Source organism: Oculina patagonica, chromosome 12 (assembly GCF_052425735.1).
Source record: "Oculina patagonica isolate OP01 chromosome 12, crgOcupat, whole genome shotgun sequence".
Taxonomy (NCBI): Eukaryota; Metazoa; Cnidaria; class Anthozoa; order Scleractinia; family Oculinidae; genus Oculina; species Oculina patagonica.
Genome location: NC_135769.1, coordinates 18695734 through 18721554, shown reverse-complemented (window position 1 = coordinate 18721554; position 25821 = coordinate 18695734). Strand labels below are relative to the sequence as shown.

The 25821-nt window shown below is 38.9% G+C and overlaps 5 protein-coding genes across 5 annotated transcripts in view; 1 reads left to right on the top strand and 4 right to left on the bottom strand.

Moving 5' to 3' along the window:
* LOC144632497 (josephin-1-like) overlaps positions 1-25821 on the top strand; it is a 149335-nt gene that overhangs the window by 24126 nt on the left and 99388 nt on the right. The gene's annotated exons all lie outside the window — the stretch shown is intronic.
* LOC144632898 (uncharacterized) lies at positions 2486-4553 on the bottom strand. The gene has a single exon (XM_078491656.1). It carries the CDS (start codon positions 4551-4553, stop codon positions 2937-2939), a length of 1617 nt encoding a protein of 538 aa, XP_078347782.1. The 3' UTR covers positions 2486-2936.
* On the bottom strand, positions 10029-13006 carry LOC144632650 (uncharacterized). The gene has a single exon (XM_078491328.1). It carries the CDS (start codon positions 12827-12829, stop codon positions 11192-11194), a length of 1638 nt encoding a protein of 545 aa, XP_078347454.1. The 5' UTR covers positions 12830-13006; the 3' UTR covers positions 10029-11191.
* LOC144632436 (uncharacterized) lies at positions 18038-19878 on the bottom strand. Its single transcript, XM_078491087.1, has one exon. It carries the CDS (start codon positions 19876-19878, stop codon positions 18262-18264), a length of 1617 nt encoding a protein of 538 aa, XP_078347213.1. The 3' UTR covers positions 18038-18261.
* Positions 24023-25639, bottom strand: LOC144633628 (uncharacterized). The gene has a single exon (XM_078492468.1). The coding sequence runs from the start codon at positions 25637-25639 to the stop codon at positions 24023-24025; it is 1617 nt and encodes a 538-aa protein (XP_078348594.1).

Here is a 25821-nt window from a genome sequence, read left to right as displayed (position 1 = left end):
ATCCACTTTCTCAGTTATGTGGCTTATATATTTAGTATTCTAAGCCATCAGTTATGTTTTAGAAATAAAGATTTCATTTTATCGTTCGATGCATTTTTCTCTTTCTTTTCACTGGCCGAGAGCCTACCATGTGACGTGCAAATAACTGCCTTCAAATAATGGTCCGCTCGTGCGCATTACCGTCCGACAGTGATTTTGTTGCAAATTATATTTTGCTCATGCGAAGCTGTGTACAATTCTTAGAAAAATGGCAGTTCGTTTTACAGAGTCGTGGAGATAGCGGTTTGATTTGTCTATAAGTCGCGCTGAAACAGCGGGAATACAAAGAAGGCAACGAAAATTTCCCTTAAGGTATTAAGGTTATATCTGAAAGACAGAGAATTGGAAGAAGACCAGCTCGTATCATCGAGGGAAAAGTTATGCTTTTCTCCCTTTATTACTTCAGTATAGAGTGCGAGCAGTCTCTCTTTTTGCTAAAAAAAATCCAAGGAAGGATCGCAAATGCTCGCAGTCTACGTCAGTAAGGGCGTAGTTCCCAATTTTACAAAGGTAATTGTGCAAAGACAAATTTAATGATTGCATGATAAAACAATTATTAACTCGGTATTTGCAAAATATCGTGATTTGTCAGTGTCTCGCAGATGAATTACTTGCCTCAACCTTCGACTTCGGTAAATAGATGATCTGCTCGCCAGTAACAAATCATGATATTTTGCTCAACCGAGTCCAATAATTGTTAATTATAACATTGCTAACCATTCCGCGCAATCACTTCAGTATACATAATCCAATGGCGCACACTGATAGCGTGAGCAATCACTTCTTCAGAAAATCCAAAGCAATTGCTTCATGCTTTTAGCTGTGCACTATCGAGTTATAGTCATACTTTGGAAGTTTGGAGGGAACTCGAAAAGCTAGAGTTGCTCTCGGCTATCGCCTCGAGCTACTCTTACGCTTCTTTCGTGCTCTCTAAACTTCTCCCGTGCTCCATAACTCGATAGTGACGCTTAAGCATGAGCCAATTGTTAAATATACTGCCTGATCATGTTACCGAACTTAAAACGGCAATTTTGGACTTTAAAACTCAACACAAAGTCGCTACGACTGATCGCAACACACAAGTCTCTTACACACAAAGCTCCACGCAAGACAGACTTAAACTGGTGCTCCGGCCCTAATCAGGCTACAATCACTTCCATTAGCTATTATGCTATATGTTTTTTTTGGTGAAAGTGTATATAACACCCTGAATTTTCCACCATATGCATTTCGCTAATCTTTGGGGCTTGTAAACTATCAGCCCTAACTATACCATTCGCACTTGTAAGTGAAAATGAGCAGCAGTACGCTAATATGTTTGGTCACAAAGTGTTCAGTTTAACAAAAGGTGTGACAGGGCACTACAATCCAAAAGAAATTGAAAACACCGCATAATCTTTGGCTATAATCCCCTACAAAGCACAGGTCGAGAATGGTATTATCTTTCGTTGATGAGCTTATTTATCAAGAATACAGCGACAGAGAAGTCAAAAGCTGGGACTATCTAGCGACTAGCCGTATTAATATAAATGTTATAAACGCGTGTTCGCCAGTGGAAAACAAAGAAACTCAGAAAGACCAGCAGGACGAAGATAGAGCAATGGCTTGGAAGCGGTTCAGCAGACCATCCGCTCTCCGTACAGCGACAGAAATCACAAGCTGGGACTATCTAGCGTCTAGACGTCTTTACCGTGCAATGGAGGTGTATTTTAGCGAGCGAACGCATTTTGATCGGGCGAGCGCCATCTTGGATTCGTACTCTGCAGAGAATTAGTGAAAGAAGAAAACGCGTCCCAGGGAGTAGGAGTGAGGCTCCAACACGGCGGCTAATCTTCCCGGTCCTAGCTAAGCGACCTTCAGATTTGACTACGAGTACGAGATCGAGTACATAATTGTATCCCCCAAACTATAACTCTTCCCTGTTGCTGACTAACACATAATTAAACATTAGAGATAAGATTGGTGTGATAAGTGATTATAGGAGGCACACGAATTTGGTTTGAAAACTCGTACTCGTACTCAATCTCGTACTCGTAGTCCAATCTGAAGGTCGCTATTAATACTAATATTCGTTATTAATACTAATACTATTAATACTAATCGCGCGCGCCCACGGAAAACGCCTGCACCGCAGGCTAAGCCGTCTTATGTAAAAGTTATAGACGCTTGATCGGCAGAGGAAAACGAAGAAACACAGAAAGATTGAAATGTAAGTGAAATGTCCACTTTGAACGATAACTTGTAACAACGAGCACTGCTAAACGTTTATTGATAAGAAATATATAAACGCTACAAATGCTTGAATATGACGATACATAGTTTACATCAAAGATATACAAGATTCCTTACTTTTTAATTAAATTTGGCTCCTAGATATCAAAAGGCCTTTGAGTTTAAAATCCTACAGACGGTTCACCTTAAAATAAACCTATACTTTTCAAGTTCATCGTTCATATTGATTTATTTAAATTTTCCTTAATCTAATCTACTAACGTTCCTTTTCGGTTGATTATTATCTATTTCTGTGTTTTCCTTGCTCATACTAAACTAGGATTCCTCAGATTTTGAATTATATATGTGTAATTTACAAGTTTGAAAATCGCAAATACTAATACTTATGTATTATGACATAATAAAATTATATAGAATACTTTATGGAAACTGCGCGCGTACGGTATTTACGCACGAGTTGGTGAAGTCAGTCAGTCAGTGAGTCACTCAGTCAGTCAGTCGGCCAGTCAGCCAGATCGCTTTAGGGGACAACAGTTATAAAGAACATTGCCAAACCGTGCACTTAAAATCCGGAATTTCCAATTTATTGCTGTCTTTCTACCCTGTGTCAACGGTAAACGTGAAAACGTGACCCCACTTAAGGGAGAACTTTAATGTCTCTTCTCTCAAGTAAATGGCATTTTGCAAGGCTGGTTAACGGACTCGTTAAAGCGCCCATGTACAATTGTTAAAAGGTTTCCAGTTGTCCACAAAGCTAATGGTACCACATTAACGATCGCAACTAAAGTATGTCTTTTCCATCTTCTTCGCCAAACAGCCATGACAGCCATATTCTGATAGCGAGTCTCGATTGCTAGAGATACGCTGGTGAAAAACCACTCAATCACCAGCTGAACTGAAGTTGTGATGGCAAAAGACTGCAGTAGTTTTAAAAGGGAATCGTTTTGTAAGTAAATAAATTGATACATGTACAAAAAGCCGTTAACTGACACTATAGCAGTTGATTCATACAGCATGCTCATGATAGCGATATCAGCCATTAGTCTCTCACGGCGAGGAGTACGAAAACTTCCCCAAGGAGCTGATTTTCTTTTCCAAATCACGTGACAAATGTGATCGAAGACAACCATGGTGCTCCGTTCTATGACTTCTGCAGCGCCATGAATTATTCCAAGAATAGCGATGGATTGCAAACTGTCAAGATCCGCTTGTAAAACTCGATATACGACTGCTGAGCGAAAATACAGCGGCACTAACAAGGCATACGAGTATCCCGGATGGGTAATGTTCCATAACTGCTGAACGGAAATCCTTGAGATTGCTTTGACAACGACTCCAATGAGAGGAGCGAAGAGTGCGATTAGCAGTTTGCCTTCCTCGTTTTGTTTGTTATACGCTGGGTAAATAAAACAGGCAGCAGTCAAACCAACAAATAAGTAAGAAAAGCCAGGTATTATCATTTGTAAAAATAGAGTCATCCGGCGTCTCCTTGAGGGTATGCAAAAATGATTCGTTATAAAATAGACTTGCCAACATACACTGATATAAAACAAAATTTTGAGTGGAATCCTTTGTACAGTAGAAATCTTGGAGTGGGATATTCCAAGGACTTGAAGACCCAAACGATAAAGTGAATCCAAACAATATGCAAGGAAACAAACCAGGATCAGTTTTCTTTTCAGAGCCTTTAACTGATATGGGCGGAAAAGGAATAACATACATACAAAGTACCACACGTAAAGAAAAGTGCAAGATACCATGCCAGAAACCGATCTCATCCATTGGATTTCTATTGGTATGGACTCTTCTGGGTCAAATTCGCAGTTCAGTTCTGTTTTGTAAGAGACATAGGAAATCGTCATGAATATGGAACCTATGATGGTAGCAGTTAGCAGTGAAATTAAAGCTCCAATGTACATTGATTTACAAACTGTACTGAAAGCGGATGGTCTGAATCGCTTCCAAGCCATTGCTCTATCTTCGTCTTGCTGATTTTCATGTGTTTCTTCGTTTTCCTCTGGCGAACTCGCGTCTATAACCCTAATGTTAAGACGGCTAGATGGCAGATAGTCCCAGCTTGTGATTTCTCTGTCGCTGTATTCTTGATAAATAAGCTCATCAACAGGAAGATAATTCCATTCTCGACCTGTGCTTTCTAGCGGATTGTAGCCAAAAGACTCTACCGTGAATTCAGGTTCTTCTGGATTGTAGTGCTCTGTCACACCTCGTGTAAAACTGAACACGATATCACCGAACACCTCTATCAGTGTACTGCTACTCATTTTCGCCTCACTCGAACGAATGCAAATTGTTAAATTCGTCCTAACGCATTGACGCGCTACTTAGAACTGGTAGTTTACACAATTAAGTTCAGTGTTTGTTATATCCGTTGTGAAACTGAAAGTGAAAACTCTTTCTTAATTAGCACTCCCATTTATTGTTTGATGAATAACTACCGCCTGTTGAGAGGGAAATTTACCGTTTGCTTAAGTAGTTAAGGGAAAGTCCCGAACTTAATTAATGAGGCATTCATTTAATTTAAAGCAGGACTTGAACGTAATTTGCAGTAGTCAAACCACGTGAATACGGACATCGAGACGAATAACGTCATGTTTACGTGTTTGTAGATTAAATGGAAAACCTTATATAGAACATAATGTTAGGAATGATTATCCACTACCCAGAAACGTTGATTGTAAAATAAGTTCACTGAATCGATTGCCTGCTTGAGTGGTCAGGGAAAAGTCCCTTCAATTATAATGCGACAATTATTTGAGCCATACCTTAAAACTTGCTCTTTTCAAAGATATGAATGAAGAAAACACAAATATAAGATTTTGGGTTTTCTTTCAGCTTAGGAGCGGAGAAAATAAAGGCCAAAGTTGGTTGCTTCAGGCGCAATTTTGTAATGCTGATTAGCGCTCTGCAATCCGAGTCTATGTCACCTCGCGTTGACAGCAATGTTTATACACGAACTGGCTTTCCGCCATGCGATCATAATTATGTAACGCAGTTCGAGCGAAATTTTAGTCAAAGACAGCAGAATTCATTCGTTTTTCATCTTCACATATTATTCAAAATCATTGACTAAATCTATAGCTTTGTTAAGCCTTCTAAAGCCCACGAAGAATCTGTTTTGATATCTGACCCTCGCAAAACGTAGAGAAAACGTTGATCGATGATTGTTTACACAAGCGTTGAGCAAAATGTCTGGCGATCTGAGACAGTTCACGTGCTGCACGCAACATATCTTTTTGTATGAAAATTAGTATCCTTTCTTGATAGTGGTAAGGGAAGGCTTTTGGTTTCAATAATTACTTTTTTGTAGGATTTGGGGTTTCTATTTCCAGGAAAAAATGACATCTGTCGTTAACGACGTGACAAGGGGGTACTCTGATATGAAAGGAACGGGGAAGTCACGGTCTTTCCTAAATACTGGTATTGGTAGCATTTAGGGAGTTTAGGACAGAACTCCAATGCTTTTATAGCCGTCAAGGTCTCGTGTTTAGGGTCACTCACTCACATCATTAACAGTCACTGTAGACTTATCATGTAGCCTGAATTTCAGGAGCAGGCGACCAGAGAGAGACGTCTAAAATTCAGGGTAATGAATTTGGAGGACAGAACGCCTTGTTTTATTGTCAATGTGTGAGCATTACGTGACATCCCAACAAAAGGCAACGGCAAGTTGGATTCCTTGAAACGAAGTATAGGGCACTTTTTTCTTCCAACAGTCTTGTGAAAAATTAATCGACTGATAAGTACTTTGTTTTCTCGTCTCGTATCTCGAACTACTCGACTCGAAGCTTGAAGTTCGATACTCCAAGTGGCTATCGACTAACATTTGACCGGTGTTAAACTGACTCATTAATTAATTCATTATGAAAGTCTACACATACACATTGCGGACTCACTTTTATTACATATATAGCGAAAATATTTGCTATGCATGTATTTCACATGTGAGAGAAGCGACACGTCCAATCAGCTTCAGTTATGGCTTTCTCCACATGTGACAAAATATAACCAATCGGCATCTAGAGTGGAACGACCCAACCAATCAAAGCGCGAATACTCAAATGGTTTCCAACGAGGCTGAGCAAACAGCGAGCGGCAAGTTTGCTCCCGACGGCAGTTTATGCTTTGAAAGCATGGATACACGTTTCGTTCCCCTCCCCCCCCCCCCCCCCCACCCCAATTTTGTTGAGTTTTGACCAGTTCTCAGTAAGATTTGGTGAATAAATCGCTTAAATGCTTAAGTTATTCCAACTTCAGGGCTGTAGCCAGACGAAAAATCTTACCGAGGAAACATCAGAAAAAGAAACACATCATTCGTATTTACTTACTTACTAGTAATGGTGTCTTTTACAGGAGCATGAAAAGGTTAATGCGGAGGAGCTTTCCCTAGCTAATAATATCTCATCAGTAAAATGAATATTTCATTTTCTTTTTAAGAAGAATTACCTGGAAATCAAGGCGTGTAACCATTATGCCGTGAGTGAGTGGATAAAGAGTTGCCGTTTAAATGATGATTTCTTTCAGTTAGGAGAGACCAGCTAGGCTTGTAAACCAACGACAATAGACGCTATGACTCTCGTTCATTCTGAGTTAATTGTTAGTAAATGATTTAGGCTTGATTATATTTATTTACATTCAGCCCTACCAATCGGGAGAAATCGACCCTGGATGAAAGAGAAAAGCAGCAAAGAATTCACGGGAAGAGCCGAAAAACCACGGCCGATACAATTTCTTTCAGAAAGTGAAAACATATTTTCGCCATAAAATTATGCTGAATAATTCATGTAGTAAAGTTTGTTACCTTACATTTGGATCTCGCCCTTAACTTCAGCGAACTTGATCGTTTCTGAGTTTAGCTTCGATTCAACACAATCATTTTATAGTCCTCACTGACGACAGTCGCGGAGCCGTAAACAAGTAAACGCGAGGTTAAGTGCTTCAGTTGACTTGCACAAGGAAAATAACTTTTAACGACGCCATTGTTTCGGATCTCCCCTTTAACCTTTTCGTTTGTCCCAATTTTGACAAGAAAAGTCTTGTCATATACGCTCACTGCGCTTAGATAGAACTGAAACGTCCACATTATCCAGTCGATTATTTTAAGGAAATTTAATAATTCAATAAGTCGTTTTATAGCTACGCAAAATGCCACAGGCGATCGACTAAAGCCTAACTCGCAACGAAAGCGACAATATTTTGAGTAAACTATTACTCAGTAATAGTATATCAGTGACCACCAAAATCACGCGTGTTAGGTTCCAACACTCTCACTAATAAAAAGTGTAGTAAAATAAAGCAGTTATAGATAATAAATAAGCGAAGATCCACAGTAATTTATTTTGCACTTTATTTAACTTGATTAAGCAAGCACAGAGCGAGAGGCGTTATCATCCTTCCTTGCGGGTTGTTTTGCTTGTTGTACGCTGGATAAATAAAATACGCTACCATCAGGGAAAGAAGGGATAGCGACAAGCTAGGTACAGTCATCTGTAAGAACAAAGTCACTTTGCGTCTCCTTGTTCTTATACATAAATGACTTATTAGAAGATAGACTTGCCAGCATGTACTGAGTAGAAATAAAACATTAAGTGGAATCTTTTGTATTGTAGTCTTTTTAGAGTGAGACATTCCCAGATATTGAAGAGCCACGCGATAAAGTGCATCCAAACTATAAAAAAGGCAAGAAACCAGAAAGAGTTTTCTTTTCACCCCCGTCAACTGAAAAGGACGGAAAAGAAATAACATACTTAGAAAAAACCAAAGGTAATGAAAGGCAGCTAAGATAACACCAGATATGGTTCTCATCCATTGCACTTGTATTGGAATTGACTTCCTTGGCTGAAGTTGACAGTTCAGTTTAGTTTTGTAAGAGAGATAAGAAAAAATCATGTATACTAGACCTATAGCAGTAGCAGCTAGCAGTGAAATCAAAGCTCCGATGTACATTGATTTATAAACTGTGCGGAGAGCGGATGGTCTGAGTCGCTTCCAAGCCATTGCTCTATCTTCATCTTGTCGATCTTCCTGAGATACTTCGTTTTCCTCTGGCGAACACGCGTCTAAAACCTTTACATTTAGACGGCTAGATGGTAGAAAGTGAAAGTTTGTGGCTTCTTTGTCGCTGTATTCTTGATAAATAAGCTCATCAACAGGGAGATAATTCCATTCTCGACCTGTGCTTTGTAATGGATCATAGCCGAATGACTCTGCCGTGTATTCAGGTTCTTCTGGGTTGTAATGCTCTGTCACGCCTTGTGTAAAACTAAAGAAGATGTGACCAAACACCTCTATCAGTGTACTGCTACTCATTTTTACCGACCACGTACGATTGGGAAACCCATTGATTCTGTAGTTGGAACTGGTAGTTAACAGGATCTTGTAGCCTCTTTGTCTTTGCGTAAGAAATGAAATCTCGTCAATCAAACTGAAAGTTGGGAACTCTTTCTTCTACATTGTTTTACATCTTGCCGACACTCAAACCGTGTATTATTCGTCTATTTACGCATCATTATGGTCTGATCCTATGCCGAGTGGATTTTATCTTGAATTTCAATTTTTCCATATTAAAGCACTTTCATATTTACTGCTTTCTAACCTGTCATAAATATTTCTACATGATAATTTGAAATAGACTATTTCAACTTAATCAGTCGAGATTCACGTGACTGATTGTATGCGTGCTGATATTGCACATTTTTGGTTCCTGCCTTGGTTATAGTTTTATGAGTCAAAGTTGAAACCGCTCGAAAATGAAAGGAATTAGTGTATTTTTGTGGTTTTATCATCATTTCTATCAAGTAACCATGGAAAACGAAAATGTATCGATCTGACCGCATTTTAAACTGAGGAACTTTGGACTGCCGGGGCGGGGTAAGAGAGGATCTTCTCTTGAGAGAAGGGATAATATCATGATGGAGACTGCCTTGTGCCATGACGTCTTTTTTTTTCCATAACGAGATAAGTTGGGTGTCAAGTTCGTTGGCAGAAGTTTATGTTTAGCGGAGCAACTTTCAGGTCGCCGGCCCAGCCCGGCCTCGCTCTTGCATCAGCCTAGCCTCGTTCTTGCCCGTGGGCTGTAGCCTGGCACAAGCGTCGCCATGTTCGCTAGTTCTCGCGCCGTGTTCTCAGTCGCTCTAGTCCGCAAATTTCGCTCCCTCCCCTCCCTCTCATTCACCGTCTTTTTCTTCCTCTCAGGGTAGGGTTGTCTTTCTTTCTTCATTGTTATTTTCAGGGTGACTCAATGCAAAGCGTCGTTCGCTATGGTGTCGGTTTCCATAGCATCCGCCAAAGCACCTACCCCTCTGCCGGGCCCCTAACTCCACATGAGGTCCAGGTCGCGGGTGCATGCCTCTTCGCCGTTAACGTTATAGCGCAGCGAGAACATTAATTACACACCGAAATCGATTCACAGTCGTTATGTGAGCCTGCGTTCCTTGCACCCCAGAGAAATGAAGCCAAAGAACGATAGTGCCGTGTCGAAATTCAATCGTAACCAGCACGGTCGCTCGCGGTTGGCGCTCGTTTGCAAACAAAGGGCCAATGAATAAAATGAAGAAGGTGCGCAAGGAATATGCTACAGCAGAAATGGGAGCTGATAGAAAATGGTACATGTCAGTGTGACTAGACAATATAATGAATTTAATCTAAGGTAAAGAAGAAAGTGCATACACTTTAGAAAAGATTGACAGGCGGGTGAAAATGAAATGAAATGAAATGTCCACTTTGAAACGGTAGCACTGTTGCACGTTTATTCATAAAAAAATATAGATATAAAAGCTACAAATATGCTTAATATGAATACATAATACAAATCAAAGAAACAACTGCCTGTTAGTTATGTACGTTTCAGGCAAGATTCCTCACTTTTTAATTAAAACCGGCGCCTTGATATGAAAAGGCCTTTATATCACAGACGGTTCATCTTAAAATTAGCCTGAACTTTTCAGGTTTTCGTTCTATTTATTTGTTTAAATTTTCTTATGTTCCTTTTTGGTTGAATGATTATTAAGCCCGGGCCAAACGAGGATGAGAGTTGATGAGAGTTCAAACTCTCACTCTCGTTTGGCATGGAACTCTCATCGACTCTCATGCGCTCTCGTCGACTTTAAACGTGTTCAAATTTTCCATGAAAGTTGATGAGAGTTTTCTCTCGTTTGGCCCGATTTGATGATAGTTGATGAAAACTCTCACGAGAGTCAACTCTCACGAGAGTCAACTCTCATCCTCGTTTGACCCGGACTTTATCTATTTTTGTGTTTTCCTAGCTTACACTAAACTAGGATTCCTCCGATTTTAAAATATAGTCGTATATTTACAAGTTTATACATCACAAAAACTAGTACTAATATACTAATATAGACAAAATATTGTGATTGAAATATCGTGACATACTAGTTCGTGACATAAACTGTCGTGACAAATAAATGTAGCATGGCATGGCATGATATATTGTAATTTCCTGTTAGCTGAGTACTCTTTATACACATGGCTGTGATTTCTGTCATTTCCAATTGGTCGAATAAAGTAATTAATTGCCCATACTAATAAGCAATATTTTCGCTTTGTAAGTATTTTCGAGCATTCCTTGAAGACCTCGTGGTTTTGCATGAGTTTTTGAGATAACATGTTGGAATTTCATGATTGGTTTTGGTTAAGAATACAGTCGATCGGTCGGTCGGGCAGCCATCGCTTTTTAGGGGACAACTACTCATCAAGGAAAATCGCCAAAAGCTGAACACGTGAAATCATTTCCACTTTACTGCGCTGTTGTCTTTCTGTTCTGTATCAGCGGTTAATCATAAGTAATCATCAGTGAAATGACCTTGTTACATGAGTTGTTTCGATAAACGTGGCCCCATTAAGGGAGCTTTTTGTCTTCACTCTCAAGTAAATGAGAGAGCTCTTATGTCTCCACTCTCAAGTAAATGGCATCAATTTTGCAAGGCTGGTTAACGGACTCGCTAAAGTGCTCATGTACGATTGTTAAAAGGTTTCCAGCAGTCCACAAAGCTAATGGTGCCACATTAACGATCGCAACTAAAGTATGTCTTTTCCATCTTCTTCGCCAAACAGCCATGACAGCCATATTCTGATAGCGAGTCTCGATCGCTAGAGACACGCTGGTGAAAAACCACTCAATCACCAGCTGAACTGAAGTGTGAATGGCAAACGACTGCAGTAACTTCAAAAGGGAATCGTTTTGTAAGTAAATAAATTGATACAAGTACAAAAAGCCGTTAACAGACACTATAGCAGCTGATTCATAAAACATGCTCATGATAGCGATATCAGCCATTAGTCTCTCACGGCGAGGGGTACGAAAACTTCCCCAAGGAGCTGTCTTTCTTTTCCAAATAAGATGAAAAATGTGATCAATAACAACCATGGTGCTTCGCTCTATAACTTCTGCTGCGCCGTGAATTATTCCAAGAATAGCAATGGATCGTAAACTACCAAGTTCCGCTTGTAAAACTCTAAATATCACCGCTGAGCCGAAATACAGCGGCACTAATAAGGCGTAAGAATATCCTGGATGAGTGATGTTCCATAAACGCTGAACGCAAATTCTCGAGATTGTTTTGACAACGACTCCAATTAGAGGAGCGAAAATTGCGATTAGCAATTTGCCTTCCTTGTGTTGTTTGTTGTAGGCTGGGTAAATAAACCAGGCGGCAGTCAAACCAACAAAGAAATGGGAACAGCCGGGCAAAATCATTTGAAAGAAAAATGTTACCTGCTGCCTTCTTGTTCGTCGCATACGGAAGTGATTCGTGATAAAGAAGACTTGCCAAAATACACTGATAAAAAACAAAACGTTGAGTGGAATCTTTTGTACGGTAGAAATCTTGGAATAAGATATTCCAAGGACTTGTAGAGCGAAACGATAAAGAGAATCTAAACAGTAAACAAGGCCGCAGACCAGAAAAAGTTTTCTCTTCACGCCCATTAACTGAAATGGACGGAAAAGAAATAGAATACTTAAAAAGTACCACACGTACAGAAAAGCGCAAGATATCATACTAGAAATTGATCTCATCCATTGGATTTGTACTGGAATGGTCTTCTTAGGGTAAAAGTAGCACCTGAGTCCAGTTCTGTAACAAACATACAAAATCATCACGTATACGGAACCTATGATGGTAGCAGTAAGAAGTGAAATCAAAGCTCCAATGTACATTGATTTACAAACTGTACTGAAAGCGGATGGTCTGAGTCGTTTCCAAGCCATTGCTCTATCTTCATCTTGCTGATCTTCCTGTATTTCTTCGTTTTTCTCCGGCGAACACGCGTCTATAACCCTTACATTAAGACGGCTGGACACTAGATAGTCCCAGCTTTTGATTTCTCTGTCGCTGTATTCCTGATAAATAAGCTCATCAACAGGATGATAATTCCATTCTCGACCTGTGCTTTGTAGAGGATCGTAGCCAAAAGACTCTTCCGTGAATTCAGGTTCTTCTGGGTTATAGTGTTCTGTCACGCCTCGAGTAAAACTGAACAAAATGTGACCAAAAACTTCTAGTAGTGTACTGCTACTCATTTTCACTGGATAAAGTCGTATAAAGTTTAACGATCTTGGTAGTCGTCCAGCCTATTTTGAGCTTAGATAAGGTTTAGCTACACACGGGTCACTTTAAGTGACTTTAGTAGTAAGTCAACGTTGTTTGTTAAGTGTTAAATATGATGAATGAAGTCCTTCTGTCCCCGTACACTCTCGAACGTGCTGCTTCTCCCCTTGAATGAAGTAATGAAAACTTCTCAATGATCTTGTTTTGCCGTTTCATTCTTGAAACGGAAATATTGCAGACATGAATTAGGTCCTCAAAAAGGTGTCGTTTCAACATATCGCTGTCACGAGCTCTTCCTGTGAGACTTGTCAAGGTTATTTTGTAAGGGCGTAAATTTTTAAATAAATGCCCGTCTATGCGATCTCTAGCTTCCTGAAAGATCCTATTTCTGTCTTGTTTTTTTATTTCTTCGCTGAAGTATTGACACGAGTAAGTTCTTCCAGTGAAGCTGAGCGCGTAAGCTTGTAGCAGAAAGCTTGTTCTTATCTAAATAAGTCACGTCCCAGTCTTTTAAGTGTATTTTTATTTTAATAAATACAAAATCAAATATTGAAAATGCCTCCGCAAAGAGCCGTTCTTTCCTTCGTATTTCATTTGTGCGAACTCATCCCTTCATTAAAATTTCAAAATCGCCTTGATCATTCTTCAGGGCAAGTGTCATTTTTGGCACTGACATTGTCCCGGAAGCACTAAAAAAAATCCGATGAAAAAATGACACTCATAAGTAGTGGACTCATTCGAACCTCAGAGAAGAAATATAGCCATCACCTGTTTTTAAAGAAGAACTAGAGTTCACTTTCAGAGCGCCATTAAAATTTGGCAATTATTGCAGGCGTTGAAAAAAAGGAAGAATAATAACAAAGTAGAATCCCGATTTCGAAATCGGGATTCTACTGTATTTATTGGAAAGGAAACAAAAGGACATGTACAATGTAAGTTCAACTGAGCGGATGCACTGTTCAGTAAGTGTCTGACTGGATAGACGGGTTGTGAAGGGTTTACTGATATCTTCGTTCTGTGAACACAGTTAAGTTCCAGTTTCTTAAATCTTTCGGGTAAACAAAAATTGCATCAAGAAATCGAAAAAATCGAGAAATCGGGGGTAAAATCTTCCAATAAAAACGGAAATTGGTTCGATAATTTCGAGAACCCGAGGGTTCGAGAAATCAGAGTTCTAACTGTAGCCGTAAAAGTTTTCTGGTTCGATTTTTATGCCTAGTGTTTTCAACACAACACTGTTATAGGTCTTTATTAATTTTTCCATACTTTTAGTACTTATGTCAAGCGGTAGCTAGCCACATTTGATAAAAATAGTTTTATTAGGTTGGAAGTCTGAAGGGCATTTTTTAACCGGATGCCTTAGCCCCCTGTAGTTTTCTTAAGACTCTTAAGCAATGATGGTTTAGCGGTGATAAGCGAAACTTGCGCTCGCTTCAAAGCGGAAGTCACTTCTCATTTCGTCTGTGTGCGTATATTATACTGCGTTGTCTAAGAGACAACCTCGTTCCCAGGATCTCTTTTCTACCCGACCCTCGGGCCCTTGGGACAAGGTTGCCAGTGGGTTGCCAAGGAGAAACATTCTGGCGAGTTTCTAGACAACAACTTCTGATTGCTGTCATCGCACGATTTTCAAGAAATGTGTAGGAAATTCTCGTTCACTTTGAGCCTGATGTATGATGATTCAGTGTAAATCAGGGATGTCTCCAAAATGAAATAGAATTCCAAACAATATTCTTCCAGGATTTTCCTACATTGTGTTTATTTCTGAATTACGCCTGAACAGTTGGACCAGTTGCTCTTAGTTTCTGTCGACTTACTCACTTAATAGTTGACTCTCAAGGGATTTCGATAGGTAAGAAAGTAAAACATTTATTGTATTTATTCAGGGTACTCCTTCAGTGTCACAATTAAAATTGCTATAGACAGAAGACTATAAAACATTGCGATAAAATAGAAAATGTTAAAACCATCTTGGTTTAAAAAGTTTTAAAAAGGCGACGACGTTTCAACGTTCGCTTAACGTCATTATCAAGTCAAAAATGATTATAATTAGGTACGACTATAAATATATAAGAAAATCCCGGCCCCAAGAGACCGAAAAAGAAACTAAAAACTGTCACGATGATGTAATACGGTATTCGCACGCAGTCACGTGAAGAGTTTGGCGCGAATAGAGACATTTAGCTCAGAGTTCAATTCCCTAAAGAACGACATCTCGAAAATCAAACAATCATACTTTGATCTGCATTTTTTCATTTTTTGATCTGCATTTTTTTCTCTTCACGTGACTGCGTGAGAATACTGTATTAGGAATTTTCTTATGCATTTATAGTCGCACCGAATTTTATTCATTTTTGACTTGATAATGACGTTAAAAAGTCGAAACGTCGTCGCCTTTTTAAAACTTTTTAAACCAAGATGGTTTTAACATTTTCTATTTTATTGCAATGTTTTATAGTCACTCTTCTTCTACGTATAGACAGAAGCCCTGATTAAAATATATATATAAAAATAAGAAGTTCATGAACCTTGCTTATGTAACGTGTAAAAATAAAATAATATTACTTATACCTGAGTTAAATTATATCTGTACAAAATATATAAGAAAATGTAAAAATTACATGTTATTTTGAATACGATTATAAATAAGATAATAAGATAATAAAATGATTTGCTTCAGTCCGTGCTTTCGGTAAATGAAACAAGTCCGTCTGTCTTATGCCATATCTCTGTATTGAAAATGAAATTGTTAGAAGATCAATGGTAGGCACATTGAAAGTATACTCAAGTATTGCTGGTTTTCACTGTCACGCAAGTAACGATACTGTCACGCGCTGCAAAAAATAAATCCAAAGCTATTGAGTTAAACAAATCAAGAATTTTGCAGGTTGTAGAAAATAACAAGGTAGTCTACGTGTCCAAGTCTCAGGTCTGTACGATATTTCGTACTCGAGTTATCCGTCATAATGTTTAACACAAATTTAGAGAGCACAGTATGGAAACGCCATGTTGGATCCCATGTGGAGGGGCACCAAGATGGCCGCCGGAAATCAATGAAAACATCTGGCATTCACTTCTGCTATAAAGCGCGGTCAGTTCACCTTCGTGAACACGTAGACATTCATATAAACACTTCTTGTAAAGCCTCAATTGTTCAGATCGTTAAAAATAACAGGATGAGGCATTCTTTTTAAGCATACGTGACAGCCTTCAGGCGGCCATTCTGATGTCGTGTGGCGCAAAACTCCGAAATTCAAAATGTTATTTCTCAAAGACGGTGGATGCTATCGAGCTGAAACCCTTCAATAAGATATATATTAAGGACGTCTAATAGCTATTAGAATATAGCCGCTGTATACGCGCGATGGAATTCTAGCGGGCATTATTTTTTTATAGAACATAGCTGAAAACTATAGAAGCCCGGTACCCCGGATGTGCGAATTGTTTGTCGAATTTCGCTGAACAACTTCGCCTCTATTCTCTTGTTTTATTGTTTAAATGATGCTTTAAAGCAGAAAGTTTTTATCAGAAACGTTTTTCTTGCTTAAATGGAAGAAAAGGCAGTGCCAAAGGAAGCGACAGATGAAGAAAGAATCGTTGAAATTTGTTGTTTTTCTTTGGAGTTGTGTACGCCACTATTTTGCCGTGAACTGCCCGAAATTGATTGCAAATTATTTAGCAAAACAAGCCGGACTCTAGAATCGCTTTGAGGTAAGAAAGCTTTTTTTAGCCACAATCTAAAGACAGAACACTCCACTTTTGTTTCTTTTATATCGAAATTAGAGGCGAATTTGAAAAACTTGCTGCGAAACGAACGCATGAAAATTTTTCATTTGAATGAAATTGAAGTAGGCTTAACCAACATGACTTGAATGCGTAAATATTTCAACTAGATTTGTCGGCTCTGTGAGAATCTTTTGGTAGTCGGAGAAAGGACTATAAATAGGAAATATGAATGAAATGGTATCTCGGTTTATTTATAAAGAAGCCGCCAAAGAAAAGAATAAACTAAACTTTCACTTTACTGATGTTGCGTGCGTTTGTAAATGCCGTATAAAGCGGCCGCGAGTCTTGTAAGTTCTGTGCTCTTTTTAATGCTATATTCTAAACCTACTAGGAGATGGTTTTCCTATGTCCTATAAGAAAATAATGCACTTTTGAGGTCTAGAAAAGGAGCTGAATGCCCTCGCCTCACGGCTCGGGCATCCACTACCAGCTTTTCTAGACCTCAAGCGTGCATTATTTTCTTTTATATAATAACCTGAATTCTACGCGCATTTTGATTGGTTCTTACTTATGATCTATCAGAGTACAGACACATGGATGACGTCACGCGGTGGTGTGACTCGCGCGCGTGATCAGAGTTCATAGTCCAAATCAGAGTTGTCGGTAAAGTTTTTCAAACTTGCGGGGCCACAACAAAGCAAAAAAGTTCAGCTTAATTACAAATCTTCAGTGAGAAACAATACGCCAAGCATCGTTCACTTTTCGAAGCATTTAACTGGGCGAAACAAGCTTGAAAAAGACAGTGAATTATTCGAGAAATTATCCGAAATCTGTATGAAAGTTTGATCGATGTTGTACAGTTGGACGACGCCACGGAAAACAAACGAATTGGACGAATTGCGGTTGAACGCTTCGGTTAATGCTTACAGATTTGAACCGAACTTTCCAAATCGGAATAAAGGTTAGTTTTTTCATTGACTTTCAATTGACCATTTTTCTGTTTATTCAATCGGATTAACAGTGCTTCGTGTTAACGAAAACTTAATAGTGAAATCAAAACAACTTAGCTCATCGGTACGGCAGCATTGCTCACACAGAAGTATGCTGAAGTCTTGTGTTATTATATAAAACAAATAGATTTCATTTTGCCGTGCGTCTGTTCAGTAATAGATCACAGAAGACGTCAAAATGTGGTATGAACATCAGTGACCCACTCGGCTAGCGCCTCGTGGGCCACTTCTCTGTTCATACCACATTTTGACGTCATCTGTGATCTATTACTGAACAGACGCACGGCAAAATGAAATCTATTTGTTAAATAGAACATGGAAAACCATCTTCTAGTAGGTAAGTGAAGGATAAAAAGTCAGGGGGCTCGCGATTCTGGATTTAGAATTTTGATGACGTCACGTGAAAACCAAGAATATTTAAGATTTTAAAAGCGACATCAAGAAACTCTTGTAACTCTTACGCTCCTTTAGTGCTTTAGCCTCCAAAGTTCCCGTGTGCATAACTTGATATCCGCACGCTAAGCATGAGTCAATTCTTAATTATCTCGTACCTAGAGCTGTTTTAGGCCTTTTTATGAATTGGGACTTGCAGATGGACAGCTGGGACAAAAAGGCCTTGAAATAAAAAGTACTCGGGAGCATCACGGTTCCCTGTCAGTTGTCTACGCTTAAGTAAATGGCAGCTTGCAAGGTTGACTGGCCTCACCAAAGCGCCCATGAACAATTACTATAAGGTTAGTACTAGTCCACAGTGCTAAAGGCACCGCATTTACAATTGCTACTAACACATGTCTTTTCCATCTTCTACGCCAAACAGCCATGACAGCCATATTCTGATATCGAGTCTCGATCGCTAGAGACATGCTGGTGAAAAACCACTCAATCACCAGCTGAACTGAAGTATGAATGGCGAATGATTGCAGAAGCTTCAAAAAGGAATCATTTTGTAAGTAAATAAATTGATACAAGTACAAGAATCCATTTACAGACACGATAGCAGTAGATTCAGATAACATGCTCAAGATAGTGATATCAGCCATTAGTCTCTCACGACGAGGAGTACGAAAACTTCCCCAAGGAGCTGATGTTCTTTTGCAAATCACGTGACAAATGTGATCAATAACAACCATGGTGCTCCGCTCTATAACTTCTGCAACGCCGTGAATTATTCCAAGAATGGCGATGGTTTCTAAACTGTCAAGATCCGCTTGTAAAACTCGAAACATGACCGCTGAGCCAAAATACAGCGCCACTAATAAGACATAGGAATATCCCGGATGGGTGATGTTCCGTAACCGCTGAACGGAAATTCTCGATATTACTTTAAGTGCGACTCCAGCAAGAGGAGCGAAAATCGCGATTAGTAATTTACCTTCCTTGCTTTGCTTGTTGTAGGCTGGGTAGATGAAAGACACAATAATCATACCAAGAGCTAAACAAAAACAGCTAGGTATAATCATTTGAAGGAAAAAAATCTTCTGTTGTGCTCTTGGCCGTAGCATATGGAAGTGATTCTTTAAAAGATAAACTTGCCAACATATACTGATTAGAAACAAAACGTTGCATGGAGCTCTTTGTAAGGCAGAAGGCTCGGAATACGATATTCCTAGTGCTTGAAGAGCCACACGATAAAGTGAATCCAAACAGTAAAAAAGAAAAGATATCAAAATAAGTTTTCTTTTCACCCCCATTAACTGGTGTGGGCGAAAAAGAAATAACATGCTTGCAAAGAACCAAATGTAAAGAAAAGCACAAGATATCACACCAGAAATTGTTCTCATCCACTGAATTGGCACTGGAATTGTTTTCTTTAGATGAAATTGGCAATTAAGTTTAGTTTTGTAAGAGAGATATGAAATGAGCATGTACACTGAACTTGTGATGGTTGCGGTAACTAGTGAAATCAAAGATCCAATGTACATTGATTTACAAACTGTACGGAGAGCGGATGGTCTGAGTCGCTTCCAAGCCATTGCTCTATCTTCATCTTGCTGGTCTTCCTGAGGTTCTTCGTTTTCCTCTGGCGAACACGCGTTTATAACCTTCACATTAAGACGGCTTGACGGCAGGTAGTGAAAGTTTGTGACTGCTCTGTCGCTGTATTCTTCATAAATAAGCTCATCAACAGGAAGATAATACCATTCTCGACCTGTGCTTTGTAGAGGATCGTAGCCAAAAGACTCTGCTGTGAATTCAGGTTCTTCCGGGTTGAAGTGCTCTGTTACGCCTCGTGTAAAACTGAACACGATATGACCAAACACCTCAATCAATGTACTGCTACTCATTTTACTTGGCAAAATAATTGTTTTAAATCCCAAAATCGCGGTAGCCGTTATTGAGAACCTTCAGTTTGTTCGGCCCGGCCGATGCGAGCGAAAAGACTGAAATATTTCTGATGGCCAGTGGAAAATGAAATTTCAAAGTTTCAGAACTTGTTTAAACTATAAAAGCTTCAAGAGTGACAGCGTTTATCAGCACATTGTCAAAATGTTACAAAAAACGAAATATTTATCAGGGTATGGTTAAAATGATAAAAACGACTATGGTAATCAACGACGTGGTAAAATTATGAGTTTATTTTTGTTGGCCAAAAAGAAATAAAAATTAGGTCAATTTCTATGAGAACGTCAGTTTTGAACTAGAGTTGACATTTAAATGCTCAGTAATAGTATTTGTTGTTTTGTACGGCTTTCTGTAGCTAGTGACATCTCATCAGTAAAATGAACATTTCATTTTCTTGTTTGAACAAGTATCAGCCGGAAATCAAGGCTTAGCGAGGATATGTTTATTGTGAAGCCATCGAGCCTTCGGTGATGTTTGCTCAGCGTGACTCAATTGGGTGCGCAAAATATGATGCGTAGAAATTGCTGAATACAAATGTAAGGGCGACCCTACTCAGCAGAAGGGCGGAATGACGGAATGGCACCAATTTAATTGTATGTTTTTACTCCAGTTTGCTTGCGGTTGTTTTTTTTTTTTTGGTTGGGGTAATACTATACGTTAAATCGATAGTACTGTCCTAACCAACAAATAAAAGCTAACCGCAAATAAAGCGGAGTAAAAATTAGATATTAAATGGGTGAATTTCGTGAATTTTGCACTATTCTGTAAGCGAAATAAAGTCCTGTACGTAATTGTTTTCTTTGTGAATGTGAACTGATACTATAGGGGAATGCAGAAGATGTCACTGTTGAACAAATATCAACCACTTGAATTAATATTTCTCATAATCAATTAGTTGTCGCTTGTACGTTAACAACTGAATATTGGTCCCGAATATAAATAGCAATGTTAAATAATGTGAACTGTTTTTTTTTTCTGTAACTCAAAGTATTGATCGTGAATATGAATGGTTTACTTTTGGTGAAATTGAAAACATATTATAGCCTGAATTTCCCATCATTTTGCTAATTTGAGGGGTCTTGTACTGCAACTATCAGCTCTAAGTACACCATCCGCGCTCGTCAGTGAAAATGACCAGCAGTACGCTGATAGGTGTTGCTTGCTTGTTGGGTAAATGAAAGACGCAATAATCATAGCAAGAGTGAAACAATAACAGCTAGGTAGTATCATTTGAAGGGAAAAATCACCTGTTGGTCTTGACCGTAGCATATAGAAGTGATTTTTTAGAAGATAAACTTGCCAACATATACTGATTTAAAACAAAACGTTGCATGGAGCTCTTCCTAACGTAGAAAGCTTTGAATACAATATTCCTAGGGCTTGTAGAGCCACACGATAAGAAACATTTAAACAATAAGGTAGACAACAAACCAGGAAAAGTTTTGTTTTTTGTGGGCGAAAATGAAATAACATATTTGAAAAGGACCAAATGTAAAGAAAAGCACAAGATATCACACCAAAAATTGATCTCATCCACTGAACTTGTACTGGAATTGTCTTCTTTGGATGAAATTGGCAATTGAGTTTAGTTTTGTAAGAGACATATGAGATGAGCATGTACACTGAACCTATGATGGTAGCACTAAGTAATGAAATCAAAACTCCAATGAACGAACGTTGAGAACGTTGAGTGGAATCTTTTGTAACATTGAAGGCTTGGAATACGATATTCTTAAAACTTGTAGAGGCACACGATACAGTACATCTAGACAATACACAAGAAAACAAACCAGAATAAGTTTCCTTTTCACTCCCATTAACTGATACGGACGAAAAAGAATGAGGATACTTGCAAAGTACCACATGTACAGAAAAGCGCTCGAGATCACACCAGATATCGAATTTATCCACTGAATTTGTACTGGAATTGTCTTCTTTGTGTGAAATTGACAATTAAGAATAGTTTTGTAAGAGAGATATAAGATGAGCATGTATACTGAACCTATCCGCATGGTAGCAGTAAGTAGTGGAATCAAAGCTCCCATGTACATTGATTTACAAACTGTACGGAGAGCGGATGGTCTGAGTCTTTTACAAACCATTGCTCTATCTTCATCTCGATGATCGTCCTGTGTTTCTTCGTTTTCCTCTGGTGAACACGCGTTTATAACCCTTATATCGAGACTACTTGACGCTTGATAGTACAAGCTTGTGGCTTCTCTGACGCTATATTCTTGATAAATAAGCTCATCAACAGGAAGATAAAACCATTCTCGACCTGTGCTTTGTAGAGAATCGTACTATACTAGGTTGTCTAAGAGACAACCTCGTTCCCAGGATCTCTTTTCTTCCCGACCCTCGGGCCCTTGCGACAAGGTTGCCAGTGGTTTGTCAAGAAGACAAACTCTGGCAAGTTTTCTAGACAACTTGTCAATTCCCTCTATAGCGCGCGCCTGCATGGAATCACGGTAGTTGTATTCATCAAACCATGCGCGAGACTCGGCAACGATGCGTCTCTTAGGAATTTCCTTCTATCTTTATAGTCGTACCTAATTTTATTTATTTTTGACTTGATAATGACGTTAAGCGCACATCGAAACGTCGTGGCCTTTTTAAAACTTTTTAAACCAAGATAGTTTTAACATTTTCTATTTTATCGCAATGTTTTATCGTCAAATTGTTTAACAAATCTCTTCTTCTACGTATAGACAGAAGCCCTGATTAAAATATAAATAAAAAATAAGAAGTTCATGAACCTTGCTTATGTATAAACGTGTAAAAGTAAGATATATAAAAATACTTATACCTGAGCTAAATTATATCTGTAAAAAATATATAAGAAAAATTAAAAAATTACATGTTATTTTGAATACGATTATAAATAAGATAAGAAGATAATTAAATGATTTTCTTCAGTCCGCGCTTTCGGTAAATGAAACAAGTCTGCCTGTCTTAGGCTATATCTCTGTATTGAAAATGAAATTGTAAGAAGACCTAAGAAGGTCAGTGGTAGACACATTCTCAAGTATATTTAAGATTTTAAATGCGACATCAAGAAACTCTTGCAACTCTTACGCTCCTTTCGTGCTTTAGCCTCCAAAGTACCCGTGTGCATCCATAACTTAACGCACGCTAAGAATGAGTCAATTCTTAATTATCTCGTACCTAGAGTTTTTTAGGCGTCTTTATGAATGGGGACTCGCAGGTGGACAGCTGAGACAAAAAGGCTTTGAGTTGAAAAGTACTCGGGCGCATCACGGTTCCCTGTGCGCGGTCAATGCTTAAGGTCGCGCAGGACCCTTGCTCATTAATATATTCATTAGCCAAATTTCTTGTTGGAGTGCTGTCTTGTAAAGCTTTGATTCACTACATTTTGAATATCGATTCCTCTAAAATTTGATAAGGATACTCAGGGTTGATGTAATTACATCACGATTGTCCTTTTACTGAGAGATGACCGTTGTCTGTGATGTTACAAGCCCTTAAAAGTTTAACTGAAGATAATGCGATTTTGTGTCCAAGTTTTCAGCTAGCACAGTGCACCAAATTAAATGATTATATAGCCTAGTGATAAATCGTAACTTCTTTTGTGTTCCCACTAGAACGAAATTTTCGATTTCAAAAACTGCTACAAGTTAATGGCTTCTAAGAGAGTAAAAATGTGAAATCTAAACTTTGAAACATGCTATCTTCATTTTGAGAAGGAAATTTAAAAATTCGCTCTAGCCAGAACACAATAGAGTACACCAAGTTTATGTTCCTCGCGAATCAACTCTTGAAATTCTATATCGGCGGAGAAAACTTGGACACAAAATTGCAGGTTTTGAGGCTTCCGAAGACCTTCCGAGTCGATGTTTACAACAACGTGTGCTTTATTTAAAGCTGTGAATCTAATTATGATAATTCGCTATGTTCCAGCGCACGGGTTACGAGGCTGAGAACAATACCGTGTAATTACTTGTACAAAGAACTCTGAGAAAAACAATTTTCATGAATATTTCGTTTGTTGTCGGCTTCAGTCGTCGCAGTTCGTGCATACTCTTTAAATAAATACATACATAATGATTGCAAGGGTCCTGCGCGACCTTAAGTAAATGGCAGCTTGCAAGGTTGATTGACCTCACCAAAGCGCCCATGTACAATTACTATAAGGTTAGTACTAGTCCACAGTGCTAAAGGCACCACATTAACGACTGCTACTAATACATGTCTTTTCCATCTTTTTCGCCAAACAGCCATGACAGCCATATTCTGATAGCGAGTCTCGATCGCTAGACACACGCTGGTGAAAAACCACTCAATCAACAGCTGAACTGAAGTATGAATAGCGAAACATTGCAGAAGGTTTAAAAGGGACTCATTTTGTATGTAAATAAATTGATACAAGTACAAAAATCCATTTACAGACACGATAGCAGTAGATTCAGATAACATGCTCAAGATAGCGATATCAGCCATTAGTCTTTCACGGCGAGGAGTACGAAAACTTCCCCAAGGAGCTGATGTTCTTTTCCAAATCACGTGACAAATGTGATCAATAACAACTATGGTGCTTCGTTCTATAACTTCTGCAACGCCGTGAATTATTCCAAGAATGGTGATGGATTCCAAACTGTCAAGATCCGCTTGTAAAACTCGAAACATGACCGCTGAGCCAAAATACAGGGCCACTAATAAGACATAGGAATATCCCGGATGGGTGATGTTCCGTAACCGCTGAACGGAAATTCTCGATATTACTTTAAGTGCAACTCCAGCAAGAGGTGCGAAAATCGCGATTAGTAATTTACCTTCCTTGCTTTGCTTGTTGTAGGCTGGGTAAATAAAGGACGCAGTAATCATAGCAAGAGCTAAACAAAAACAGCTAGGTATAATCATTTGAAGGAAAAATATCATCTGTTGTGCTCTTGGCCGTAGCATATGGAAGTGACTCTTTAGAAGATAAACTTGCCAACATATACTGATTAGAAACAAAACGTTGCATGGAGCTCTTTGTAAGGTAGAAGGCTCGGAATAGGATATTCCTAGGGCTTGTAGAGCCACACGATAAGAAACATCTAAACAGTAAGGTAGACAACAAACCAGGATAAGTTTTGTTTTCACCCCTGTCAACTGGTGTGGGCGAAAAAGAAATAACATATTTGAAAAGACCCAAACGTAAAGACAAGCAGAAGATATCACACCAGAAATTGATCTCATCCACTGAACTTGTACTGGAATTGTCTTCTTTGGATGAAATTGGCAATTGAGTTTAGTTTTGCAAGAGACATATGAGATGAGCATGTACACTGAACCTATGATGGTAGCACTAAGTAATGAAATCAAAGCTCCAATGTACATTGATTTACAAACTGTACGGAAAGCGGATGGCCTGAGCCGCTTCCAAGCCATTGCTCTATCTCCATCTTGATGATCTTTCTGAGTTTCTTCGTTCTCCTCTGGCGAACACGCGTCTATAACCCTTATATTGAGACTGCTAGACGCTAGATAGTCCAAGCTTGTGGCCTCTCTGTCGCTGTATTCTTCATAAATAAGCTCGTCAACAGGGAGATAATACCATTCTCGACCAGTGCTTTGTAGAGGATCGTATCCAAAAGACTCTGCTGTGAATTCAGGTTCTTCTGGGTTGTAGTGCTCTGTCACGCCTCGTGCAAAACTGAACACGATATGACCAAATACCTCTATTAGTGTACTGCTACTCATTTTTTCTCGATAAAGTTACTCGAGTTGTTGCAATTTTAGATAGCTTGTTAGCTTTTCAGCCCTTTATTTTTGTTGCCAAGAAATTGTTTCGGTTTAACAGTCTTTTCCGGAAATCGTGCGGGCATCAGTCGATCGTCTTCCTGTAAAAAACACGTTACGTTCTGACTCGTCCCCAGTCGTCT

Bases quoted from the DNA above. Each gene is read 5' to 3' on its own strand.
- LOC144632898 (XM_078491656.1), bottom strand. From the start codon at position 4,553: ATGAGTAGCAGTACACTGATAGAGGTGTTCGGTGATATCGTGTTCAGT.
- LOC144632650 (XM_078491328.1), bottom strand. From the start codon at position 12,829: ATGAGTAGCAGTACACTACTAGAAGTTTTTGGTCACATTTTGTTCAGT.
- LOC144632436 (XM_078491087.1), bottom strand. From the start codon at position 19,878: ATGAGTAGCAGTACATTGATTGAGGTGTTTGGTCATATCGTGTTCAGT.
- LOC144633628 (XM_078492468.1), bottom strand. From the start codon at position 25,639: ATGAGTAGCAGTACACTAATAGAGGTATTTGGTCATATCGTGTTCAGT.